Source organism: Nerophis ophidion, linkage group LG08 (assembly GCF_033978795.1).
Source record: "Nerophis ophidion isolate RoL-2023_Sa linkage group LG08, RoL_Noph_v1.0, whole genome shotgun sequence".
Lineage (NCBI taxonomy): Eukaryota > Metazoa > Chordata > Actinopteri > Syngnathiformes > Syngnathidae > Nerophis > Nerophis ophidion.
Window position 1 is genome coordinate 70,132,359 of NC_084618.1, and position 13,272 is coordinate 70,145,630.

The following is a 13,272-nucleotide window of genomic DNA, read 5'->3' on the forward strand; positions in this document are numbered from 1 at the left end:
GAATGGGGACATACAGTATGACTCCAACACCTTCACGGTACTGGACCACCTCACGATCGTGTCAGTGGAGATGACTGCACTAGGTCACACAAGAAATGTCATTTGCGGGATTGGGGTCAACATGCTTTGGACGACTTGCTCGCTTAAATGTGATGCACTTGACAAATGCTCAATGACATATGGACAATTACTTTAAGTCCCAAATATGATTTTTATTTTTTATTTGGAACCAATCTGGCTAGCATTTTACACATTTAGTTTCCTAAAATTGTGTGCCAAATTTTGTGGTGATTTGGCAAAACATCCTGAAGTTACACTAGGTGTTGTGTACACTGAACAGGTGTTTGAGAAAATTCAAGTCAATTCAACTTACAGGCTTAAATAACAGTGCCACCATGTGGTGTATTTGTGAAGAAAAATAGTTGCATAGGAAACACAGTAGGCGTACATGTTTAGACAATTGTTCACTGATACTTGTGATAAGAAGATTAAAAGGGTCACAGTAGGAAGGGGATTCATTACATGACTCATGAAAAGTTATAAATTAGGAGGTTGCCATGTCCACTTTAGTGTTGAATATCTTAAAATGTGTTTTTTGGCAATTCCAACTTTGACCACGGCGTCAGTTGCTATGTAGAGTGGCGCTTTCCATCATTTTCAGCAGACTGCATTGCAGAAATATTAAACCCCGTCTTCCACCCATGAATGGGAACATATATGAATCCCTACAGTCACACAAACCAAATTGCAATTTTTTCACTTGAATTAAAATGTTGGATACAAAACACCTAAAATCTGTATCATTATTAAATTCACCCAAATATAAGAAGACTAAGATTAGTGCTGAAAAATTATTGTATGAGATCAGTGATTCTCAAACTGTGTACGGTCTCCAATCTAGTGGTACACCAAAAGAAATCACTTGATTGAAGTACAGACTTTCATTTTCTTATAATCACAAGTTTTACTGTTCAAACTGTGTTTTTCAAAACTATGAAATATGCTTATTAAATAAAACCTCTGCCTTGTTTTTAATGAATACTTAGGCCTGCTACACTACTGTATTTTATTGTTGGTCATTAGGGTGGTACTTGAAAGGCCAAGTTTTTTCTGAGGTTGTACTTGGTGGGGGAAAAAATGAAAACCACTGCATTAGATTAATCGTAATTAATTGCAGGGAATTACTTGCTTTTATAAAATAAATTGTATTAAAAAATATTTTAACAAATGTGAAATTTGTGAGTGTCATACAGGAAACATTTTTAAATGTTTTACTTAAATTCCAGCCAATTAATTTGTTATCATTTTTTTTGTGTAAAGTACCTTTTGGGTTATACTTTGGAGTATTATTTTCACAGGCGTAGTATGCATTGATCTGAACACTAACCGTATAACAACCCGTGCCGCCTTTTGCTGTATGTAACCATCCACAGTTAGGGTAAAAGAGCACCTGGGCTAAAAATCAATTGTGTGATTAATTTGCAAAAATACATGACAAATGCAATTTTTGGTCAATTCTTGTCATTAACAACATGAGTGAACTTATTTTTAACAGCCCTATTATTCACAATACAGGATTAAAAAAAAAAAAGTACCTGAAGTTCAATTTGGTCCAGTAGGGATTTTTAAAATTTGAAGTACTGAAAACAAACTTAAACCCCAAAACAACGCCACCTTTACTTGTGTTTATCCTAATCACAAAGATTTATTTTATTAAAGTTTTGCACACATTCAATTTTTGGCGCAAAACGCAAAATAATCACGACTGTTTGAATCAAAGTCATTCTAATCCATATCATAGTATCTTTGCCTCTCTTCCATTGCAATCTAATATAGCCGTGTCTTTATTGATGGGGGCACGGCGAGGCTGCATAATATACAACCACGCTGGCACGCAGCGCTGCTACGTGTCGAGCTGCGTCCATTCATGCTGAAATACTGTTTCCTTATTGCGCCTGTGCTTGAATTTTCCGGAGGCTAAACATAAAAGAAAAAGGCGTTGATGATTGGAAAGATGAGGTGTACAGTAATCACCGGCAAGCGCCTTGCAGGAGGAATTAAAACTGCAAAGAAGAAGAAGCGTGAGGAGCCATGAGGCGTGCGGGATGATTTTCATTTAAACGAGTCAATCAGCATTTTGGCAGACCAGTACATGCATAGAAGCCATGAAGAGGAATCATATTTTTTATTAGGCAAAACCCCATTTTTTTCCATTAAGGCAAAACCCAGCTGTGCAGTGCAAGTCATCATTAGGATCATCTGTTCCAGTGGTTTTCCAACTTTTTTCACTAAGTACCACCTCAGAAAACACTTGGCTCTCCAAGTACCACCATAATGACCAACATTAGAACACAGTAGCAGAGTAGGCCCATGTATTCTTTAAAAACAAGGCAGAGGTTTTATTTCAATCAATCAATCAATGTTTACTTATATAGCCCTAAATCACTAGTGTGTCAAAGGGCTGCACAAACCACTACGACATCCTCGGTAGGCCCACATAAGGGCAAGGAAAACTCACACCCAGTGGGACATCGGTGACAATAATGACCCAGTGGGACGTCGGTGACAATGATGACTATGAGAACCTTGGAGAGGAGGAAAGCAATGGATGTCGAGCGGGTCTAACATGATACTGTGAAAGTTCAATCCATAATGGATCCAACACAGTCGCGAGAGTCCAGTCCAAAGCGGATCCAACACAGCAGCGAGAGTCCCGTTCACAGCGGAGCCAGCAGGAAGCCATCCCAAGCGGAGGCGGATCAGCAGCGCAGAGATGTCCCCAGCCGATACACAGGCGAGCAGTACATGGCCACCGGATCGGACCGGACTCCCTCCACAAAGGAGAGCGGGACATAGAAGAAAAAGAAAAGAAACGGCAGATCAACTGGTCTAAAAAGGGAGTCTATTTAAAGGCTAGAGTATACAAATGAGTTTTAAGGTGAGACTTAAATGCTTCTTCTGAGGTGGCATCTCCAGAGTACTGGAGCCCGAAATGAAAAAGCTCTACAGCCCGCAGACTTTTTTTGGGCTTTGGGAATCACTAATAAGCCGGAGTCCTTTGAACGCAGATTTCTTGCCGGGACATATGGTACAATACAATCGGCAAGATAGGATGGAGCTAGACCGTGTAGTATTTTATACATAAGTAGTAAAACCTTAAAGTCACATCTTAAGTGCACAGGAAGCCAGTGCAGGTGAGCCAGTACAGGCGTAATGTGATCAAACTTTCTTGTTCTTGTCAAAAGTCTAGCAGCCGCATTTAACAAATATGTTTAATATTTTTGGCCGATGTAACATTACACACAGTTTGAACAGTAACACTGTGTTTGAATAAAGAAAATAAATAAATGGGTTGTACTTGTATAGCGCTTTTCTACCTTCATGGTACTCAAAGCGCTTTGACACTACTTCCACATTCACCCATTCACACACACATTCACACACTGATGGAGGGAGCTGCCATGCAAGGTGCCAACCAGCACCCATCAGGAGCAAGGGTGAAGTGTCTTGCTCAGGACACAACGGACGTGTCGAGGTTGGTACTAGGTGGGAATTGAACCAAGTACCCACGGGTTGCGCACGGCCACTCTCCCACTGCGCCACGCCGTCCCTATAAAAATAAAACACTTAAATAATTAATCAAATGCTAAAATCCAATATTCAATTAATTGATTACTTGGGGTACCACTAGACCAGGGGTAGGGAACCTGTGGCTCTTTTGATGACTGCTTCTGGCTCTCGTATCATCCTGAGCTGACACTGCTTAACACAATAAGTAATGAATAATTCCACTTGTAATCAAAGTGTTAAAAATAACGTTCAAAATATGAAAAATGCTCATGCATTTGAATCCATCCAGCCTTTTTCCTACCGCACTTGTTCAAGAAGTTGCATTAAGAGTAAGAAGAGATGTATTTATTATTGGTTAGTTTAGGGCTTGCCCTCCTGGGGGTTCTTTAGACCAGTGGTCCCCAACCTTTTTGTATCCGCGGACCGGTCAACGCTTAATAATTTGTCCCGCGGCCCGGGGGGGGGGGGATGTCCTTTTTTTTTCTTTTTTTTTTTCTTCTTTGTCATGAAAAAGGGACGTTTTTGTCATGAAAAAGGGAGTTTTTTGTGGTTGGTGCACTGTTTGTAAGTGTATATCGTGTTTTTTATGTTGATTTAATAAAAAAAAAAAAAAAAATACAACTTTTTTTTTTTTTATAAAAAATTCTTCTGCGGCCCGGTACCAATCGGGCCACGGCCCGGTGGTTGGGGACAACTGCTTTAGACCATCAAGCACTAACATGAGAGCCTGTTTCAGGGTTACAATATTTTTTTTATTTTTCAATAAGTCTCTGTTGCTTTCCAGCAATTATCTTTTTCTCTTTCATTCTCGCTCGCACTCTGGCTCCAGCCCTAACCCCGTCACTCCTCCTAGCTGCTGCTAATAAACAGAGCAACAGGTGATGAGATAACAAGGCCCAGGTGGGACCATCTATGCACCTGTCGCTGATTTCGAGGCCAGTCCTGGCAACACCCGCTTTACTGCAGGCCCACAGGCCACGCCCCCTCCACCCTGCCAGATTTTCCGGGAGACTCCCGAAACTCAGCGCCTCTCCCGAAAACCTCCCGGAATAAATTTTCTCCCGAAATTCAGCCGGAGCTGGAGGCCACGCCCCCTCCAGCTCCTTGCGGACCTGAGTGGGAACAGCTTGTTTTCACGTCAGCTTTCCCACTATACAAACAGCTTGCCTGCCCAATCACGTTACAACATCTACGGATTTTAATAAAAAACTGCACACACAAGGAGACGAAGCAGAAGAACGAGGAAGTTACAGCCATGGCGACGCCGTCTGTAATAGAGTGATTCTATGTTGTCTGTTGCCATCTCCTTCTGAATGTTGGCTATAGCGTTATGGGGTTGCTTTTTGATTGGCCGACGATTTACGTGGTGTTGGGCACCTGACGGCAAGTGAGGGAGTCTGTTCTGAAGGCCACGGTAAAGTGACATAACCTTCATCACCTCGCCTGGTTATTGACTCCAACCCAATATATTACACTGTTGACGAGCAAAATGAAAAAATAAATGGCAGAACAAAGGTTACTCAAATAGTGAAAGGTAAGTGTTGTTTTTTATTAACCAGCAAGCACAGTACAGTTAGTAGAACTGTGGTTTTATTACTGTGTATTTGATAGGTGCCGTCTGAAATTCAACTGTTTCTTGTATTTATATATATAAGAAATATGTATAGCTAGAATTCACTGAAAGTCAAGTATTTCATACATCCATCCATCCATCATCTTCCGCTTATCCGAGGTCATACATATATATATATATATATATATACATATATATATATATAGATATGTAATACTCGAGTTAGTGAATTGTAGATGTAAATATACTCCACCCCTCTTAACTACGCCCCCCGCCCCAACCACGCCTCCGCCCCACCCCAGACCACGCCCACCACCCCACACCCCCCACCTCCCAAAATCGGAGGTTTCAAGGTTGGCAAGTATGTCAGAATAACAAATGTTATTACAAAGAATAAGAGACCTACTATACTCTAGAAGTATTGGTCTTACTTAAAAATGCACGTGTTTAGTTGTGTTCAGTGTTGAAAAAAATGTTATTTGGCTCTTACGTAAATACATTTGAAAATATTTGGATTCTTGGCTCTCTCAGCCAAAAAGGTTCCCGACCCCTGCACTGGACTGATCCCGCGTACCACTGCAGTTTGGGATACAGTTGATTCTTGGGGCATACGTAAAACTGAGGTAGATTTATTTTAACCACAAGGTTCCAACTCTTAGGATCAGGAACACCAGAGATTTTTCTTGGTAAAACAAAAATGAAACAAATAATATATCGACAGTCGTCATTCGTTTGTCATCCCTAGTTTATTGGGGTTAATTGGTTATGGACATGACAATGATAAATTTCCGCAAAGATCATTAAATATTATTGTTATAGCGCAGCATCATTTTTATTGTATTTTTTTTGCAATTTTCTGAATACATTTTTAAACATGATCAAAGCCTGCAGACATGAAGTAACACCCTTTAGTCATTCACCTTTGCATCAAAATATTAATGTTGGCTGAGGTTGAGTCAATCAGTGGCCACGTTACTAAACAGAGTGACCTCTTTGGTTTGGTCTCCACTAGTAGCCAATATTACTGTAGTGTTGGTATTTTTCGTACATTTTGACATTTTTATGTTTTAAAATGCTTAATTTAGGCCAACAAAAATGTTGTAGAAACGGTTTATTTAAAAAAATCTGCGATGTGGTGAAGCCGCAATAATTGAAGCACAATGTGGCAAGGGACATGAAATATGTATGAAACAATTGCGCAAACAGTTTTGATCAAAGATTAGCTGAAGTTGAATTCCTTTGCTGGCATGTAAACTTACTTCACATGCTGTACAAACCACATTTTTGAAGCAAGGCCATGATGTTAGGCAGTGGTGGTACTGTACTTTGTTGCAATGCTGTGTAAAAAAATGACCAGCCACTGATATATTCCAATCGCACACCATTAAGAAATTCTACATCAAATCCAATAAAGGAAAAAAAAAAAGTCAAAGTCTACCTAAATGTGTCAGCTTTTTGTCTGTGTTTGTGTTCCTCTAGCTGCTGGCATTCGATGGCGTCCAGCAAAGCGCTCCGGTCAACGTGACGATAACCGTGTTGGACGCAAACGACAACACGCCCACTTTTGCGAATGTGTCCTACAATGTCCACCTGTACACCGACATGACGCCTGGGGAAACTGTGCTGCAGGTACACTTGGACTATTATTGTGTATGACGGTAAAATTGCAACTGTACAAGCTCAAAACCCACTTTTTTAAACTAAGCGTTTAATTAATACTATCACTCATCTTTTGATTTGTATTGTCTATTTAACTCTGTTTTTATCTAGTATTTATTAACCTTTATTTACCACATACCAATTTAATTGATGGTATTATAGCTTTTAACTACATACTGTATTTATTAAATATTTAAACATGCTTATATCTGTTCAGTTCCAGATTATTTGGAAGATGCATACAATACAATGCAGTGCATCACACATTTCCAGTTGTTTCATTACAACACGTCCGAAAAGGAGTAGGAGGAAGCAGAGCTTATTTAATCCTAACCCTTTTAATACCATAGCAATTTTATCAAATTTTCTTGAGCTCTCCAACAGAACAGTGAACAAATAAATGATAAATAAATAATATACCATAGTAAGCAAACAAATATTAAATACATAAATAAAAAGGGTTCAAGATGTTCATCATAATTCTTGTTCTGTGTACTTTGTGAACATTTGTAGTTCGAACAGTCTCTTAAAGTGAATCATATTGGTACATTGTTTGATTTATCTGGTTAATCCGTTCCATAATTTAATTCCACAAACTGATATACTTAAGGTTTTAAGTGTTGTACGAGCATACAAATGTTTTAAATTAGATTTTCCTCTAAGGTTAAATTTCTCTTCTTTAGCTGAGAAGAATTGTTGTACATTCTTGGGTAGCAGGTTATAGTTTGCTTTTTACATCATTTTAGCCGTTTGCATATGCACCAAATTTTTGAATCTCAATAATTGTGATTTAATAAATAAAGGGTTTGTAAGTTTTCTATAACCAACATTATGTATTATTCTAATTGATCTTTTTTGTAACACCGTTAATGAATGAAGCGCACATTTGTAGTTGTGTCTTATTAATATATTTTATTTATTTATTTTATCCTCCTAATAGGTTTTAGATTAATAGAGCTATTTCCAAGGGAGAGCCCTCTGCAGTAAGGGCTCTGATGTGCTGTGGCTGCAGTGGCTCTGGTTTATGGGTTCCTTGGCAAGAGGACTCCCTGGTCCCTCTGTCGGTGCCCTGGGTCAGGGTCGCTGCGGTCGTGGCCCCTCATCACGCAGCCCCTGATGCACCTGGCTCCCAAGGATAGTGTTATATCACATGGGTCTTCCGTGCTCAGCCACATATGTTTTAACATGACTTTTATTATGTGTGCATTTATGTGTCGTCAATTGAAAAAAGTGTGGGGGAGGGTAGTAGGGTTTGATGTTAAAACTTGCAAGTACTGAGGTACAGTTTGTTTGTTTTTATGTTTTTAAATGTAAAGCACTTTTGTGCTATATGTTATATGTATGAAAATTGCAATACAAATAACGTTTGATTGATTGATTGACTAATGGATTTCCTTTAATGTATGTTTTGTTTTTGCAGCTATCAGCTGCTGATTCTGATGAGGGTTCCAACGGCCAGGTCACATATCGAATTTTAGCCGGAGATCAGGGACAGTTTCTTATTGGCAATAGGTAAATATTGTTTGAGGTGTCACGTAAAAGTACTGGACAACATACAGCGGGGCAAACAAGTATTTAGTCAGCCACCGATTGTGCAAGTTCTCCCACTTAAAATGATGACAGAGGTCTGTAATTTTCATCATAGGTACACTTCAACTGTGGGATACAGAATGTGAAAAAAAATCCAGGAATTCACATTGTACGAATTTTAAATAATTTATTTGTAAATTATGGTGGAAAATAAGTATTTGGTTAACCATTCAAAGCTCTCACTGATGGAAGGAGGTTTTGGCTCAAAATCTCACGATACATGGCCCCATTCATTCTTTCCTTAACACGGACCAATAGTCCTGTCCCCTTAGCAGAAAAACAGCCCCAAAGCATGATGTTTCCACCCCCATGCTTCACAGTAGGCGTGGTGTTCTTGGGATGCAACTCAGTATTCTTCTTCTTCCAAACACGACGAGTTGAGTTTATACCAAAAAGTTCTATTTTAGGTTCATCTGACCACATGACATTCTCCCAATCCTCTGCTGTATCATCCATGTATCCATTTTGGTATAAACTCAACTCGTCGTGTTGAGAGAGAAGCCGAGGAGCCAAGCTCACAGCTGCCTTTTTTGACTGCTACTGCAGGAGGATGCATAGTCCACTGATGTCTGTCTCCGGTAAGAGCCGACTTAATATCACAATTTTCCCATCCAAAAACATGCTGGCTGACGTAGAGGAACATGTTCGCTTGACCGCTCTGTGTTAAAGCTTCACAACAAACAAAGAAACACCGGTTGTGTCTCGGTGCTAAAGGCAGCTGCAATACACCGCTTTCCACCAACAGCATTGTTCTTTATAGTCTCCATTAGTAATTGAACAAATTGCAAAAGATTCAGCAACACAGATGTCAAAATTACTGTGTAATTATGCGATGAAAAGAGACGACTTTTAGCCGTAAGTGGTGCTGAGCTAATATGTCCCCTCCAACCAATAACGTCACGTTTTCAACAAGAAACTCCGCGGGAAATTAAAAATTGTAATTTAGTAAACTAAACCGGCCGTATTGGCATGTGTTGCAATGTTAATATTTCATCATTGATATATAAACTATCAGACTGCGTGGTCGGCAGTAGTGGGTTTCAGTAGGCCTTTAAATACTATCTTGAACCAAACATATGACAACATCGTTTTGTTCAGTTTTGTTTATTCTGGTCATGCAAACAAGGTTACAATAGAGCACAGACCCATGCTAACTGTTATACACCTTAACATGTCCGAAAAGGAGTAGGAAGAAGCAGAAGACACTTTTCAAAACAAAATCAGACACACACACACAAAAAAAAACTTTTGACGCTCTTGAGAAGTCATTTGACGTCACCTGGTCTGCGTGTATAAATCTGAATATAAGACGACAGCATCCATCTAATTACATTAACACATTTTTGAGTCAGTGCAAACATTTTCTTGGATATTGCTTTAATATGTTTACTTCCTGCCTCCGCAGGACTGGCATTATTACTGTGGCCCCAGGAGTGGTGCTCCTTGTTGGGCGAAGCTATGCCCTGACTGTGGAAGCCATGGACACCGGGCCGGAACCTCACAGAAGGTAAGAGGAGTTCTGTCCGCCTACTTGTCATTCAAACTGTTTTTCATTTTTTTGTTTCTGTTGCAGCACTCTTTCTATTCTAACCTTTTTTTTTTTTTGCAGCAGTACCATTTTCACTTTTAGAAAGGTGTCATGAATTATTGATTTATATTGCAAAATGGTGAGAAAGGGTTTGGCCTCCGAGAAGAAAATGGGCAGTGGAGGAAGGGAGGAGAATGCAAGTGAAATGGATGGTAATGAGAGGGAGATACTGCTTGTTAGGCTGAACTGCAAAGTTTGGCATGGGGGAGAAATATGAGGTTCGATTTGAAGAAATATGAATGACTTGCCAAGGTGACTTTTTACTTGTTTCTGTGTTTTTACTGCGTATATGACTTCAATTTGAAGTTCCTGTCATTGATAAGGGTTGAGATTGATTCAATTTCCTCAGGGGTTGGGGCATCTATTGACAAGATGCAATTCCAGTCATTCTTTAGGTGCTGCAAAGGGTTCCCTTGCTTCATTCATCGCTAGCGAGCGATACGCACCACACGCTTTTACAAACTGCTGTCTAGCTACCGTCGTTTGATGCACGCTGACCTTCTTTTTTTTCTTCTTGTTCTCACTGCATTCCTGTCTCCATTACAAGGCGCACCGCGGTTAGAATACAAACAATCGCTACCAAAGCACAACACGCAGGAAATCAAGCAACGCCGCTTGTTTGCTGACACTCAAAACATATTTGTTAACAAAGGTTGACATTGCAGCTCTCAGTATGATGCAGATTTTTTAATACCGCTATTGTATTGGTTCTAAGTAAAGTGCCAAGATAGCATAAATACATAAATGCATCCTAAACACATTGCATTCATCCTGTAATGCATTTTCTGAGTTTGAAAGGACCCATAGCTTCCAGATCACCAAAATGTCACTTACAAGTTCTATTTGTATATATTGTGCCCCTGACCATGAATCTGTGAGGATAATATAAATTACTTTTTGACTAATCATTAGATTTTTATTTACACCGGACATAGCAGTGTCATGATCCACTACTTGGATCATGGCATGTCCGGGTTTTGTTCTGTTTTGTTATCACATCTGTTTAGTATTCGACTTCCTTAGTTCCCGGTGGCACTTCCTGTTTGGTTCCATTTCCATAGTTACGCATTTAGGGTCACCTGTCTCTGGTTTGTCATCGCGCACCTGCCTCCTAATTTTCCTCCCTATTTAAGCCTGCCTTTGTTTGCTCTTCGGCCTCGCCGTGTAGTTTGCTTTCCACGCAACACGTGACGCCGCTATCCCGCATTTTGGTAAAGTACTTTTGAACTCGATTAGCTTCCGCATTTTGGTAAAGTACTTTTGAACTCTATTAGCTTCCACGCTATTTGTATGTTTATTTTCCTAGCTCACGTGCTAGTGTCCTTAGTTGTGTCTAGCTCTCATGCTAGTTCAGTTGGTTTTGTTTCAAGTGCCTATGTGCAAGTCTTTTTATTCCTAGTCTGTTTTTGTCGTTACAAATAAATATTTTCTTACTTTTATGCTGTGTCCATTCCACATTGCATCCAACAAGAGAACGCAATCCACACCAGGATGGCAGAAAAACGTCACAAGCAGCACTGTATGCTCACTAGGGACGTGCCATTAGCGTCCTCTCTCACCTGAAATCTTCACCCTATACGGGCCACATGCTGTCTTCAGTCACATCCGCTTTTCCTACATATAAGCAGCGTGCCGCCCCAGTCATCTTACATCTATGGCTTTTGGAACTCTGTCCACAACCTATCCGGATTCGATAAGGAATCGGTGCGATAAGAGGATTCGGTGATGGGCTCAAACTCGATAATTTCTTAACAAATTATCATCCCCATTTGTCTCCCTGGTTCATAATTATGTCAAAACTAATATGGTCAAATGGGTTATACTTGGATAGCGCTTTTCTACCTTCGAGCTGCCATGCAAGACGCTTACCACGACCAATCAGGAGCAAAGGTGAAGTGTCTGGCTCAAGGACACAACGGATGTGTTAAGTTGGTCAAAGGTGTGCATCGAACCAGGAACCCTCAGGTTGCCTGCACGGCCACTCTCCCAACCGCGCCACGCCGTCCCCACATCCACGTGGTTAACATTATGAGCGAAAAATAAAGAAAATCATCCCCATTACCGGGTTTGCTCTGTGTCATAAGAAAGATGCAACATTATCTTATATTTTTAGTCCTTGTCTAACAACAAATCATGAAGTTAACTTGCGTGTTTTGCTTCTATTTTCGTGGATAGAACCGTTAAAGTGACCAAGCAACTAAACAAAAAAAACAATATAACGTCCTCCTTATAGTGTATACTGATGTTAAATACAGTATACACTTCATTGCACATATACAGTGGGGCAAACAAGTATTTAGTCAGCCACCGATTGTGCAAGTTCTCCCACTTACATTGATGACAGAGGTCTGTAATTTTCATCATAGGTACACTTCAACTGTGAGAGACAGAATGTGAAAAAAAAATCCAGGAATTCACATTGTAGGAATTTTAAATAATTTATTTGTAAATAAGTATTTGGTCAACTATTCAAAGCTCTCACTGATGGAAGGAGGTTTTGGCTCAAAATCTCATGATACATGGCCCCAATCATTCTTTCCTTAACCCGGATCAATGGTCCTGTCCCCTTAGCATAAAAACAGCCCCAAAGCATGATGTTTCCACCCCCATGCTTCACAGTAGGCGTGGTGTTCTTGGGATGCAACTCAGTATTCTTCTTCCTCCAAACACGACGAGTTGAGTTTATTCCAAAAAGTTATATTTTGGTTTCATCTGACCACATGACATTCTACCAATCCTCTGCTGTATCATCCATGTATCCATTTTGATGAAAATTACAGACCTCTGTCATCATTTTAAGTGCGAGAACTTGCACAATCGGTGGCTGACTAAATACTTTTTTGCCCCACTGTACAATATCACCATATTCATGATTAAATGCTTTATATTTCCCCTTAATCGTGCAAAATGGTTTCCTCGGCTCGTCAGTGCGTGCTGATTTGAGAAATAATGTACACTTCGCTGCACATGTAATACATCACCATGTTGTTGAACAGGTGTTAATTCTATGAGTGTTGGGTTTCAGCAGCACGGGCGTGCATTTGCTCGTTAATAATGTTCTCAGGACTCTGTGTACGTGCAGGCTGGTTTTAAAGATAATGTACATGTCATTGTACTGTGAATTGATTAACGTGGACCCCGACTTAAACAAGTTGAAAAACGTATTCGGGTGTTACCATTTAGTGGTCAATTGTACGGAATATGTACTAAACTCTGCAATCTACTAATAAAAGTATCAATCAATCAATCCATTGTGCATCTAAAGTCGATCAAAATAATCATAACAGAAGTG

General features: G+C 39.9%; 1 protein-coding gene across 4 annotated transcripts in view; it reads left to right on the forward strand.

Moving 5' to 3' along the window:
- The window catches only part of pcdh15b (protocadherin-related 15b), a 375,223-nt gene that overhangs the window by 155,221 nt on the left and 206,730 nt on the right, over positions 1 to 13,272 (forward strand). For all 4 annotated transcript variants that reach the window (XR_009807925.1, XM_061909585.1, XM_061909586.1 and 1 more), the window contains 3 exons: positions 6,623 to 6,772; positions 8,223 to 8,314; positions 9,798 to 9,899. Coding sequence is in view for 3 of the 4 variants with exons in the window: in XM_061909585.1 (XP_061765569.1) it covers positions 6,623 to 6,772; positions 8,223 to 8,314; positions 9,798 to 9,899 (344 nt within the window). In the remaining variant the exon portion in view is untranslated. The remainder of the gene's footprint in view (positions 1 to 6,622; positions 6,773 to 8,222; positions 8,315 to 9,797; positions 9,900 to 13,272) is intronic.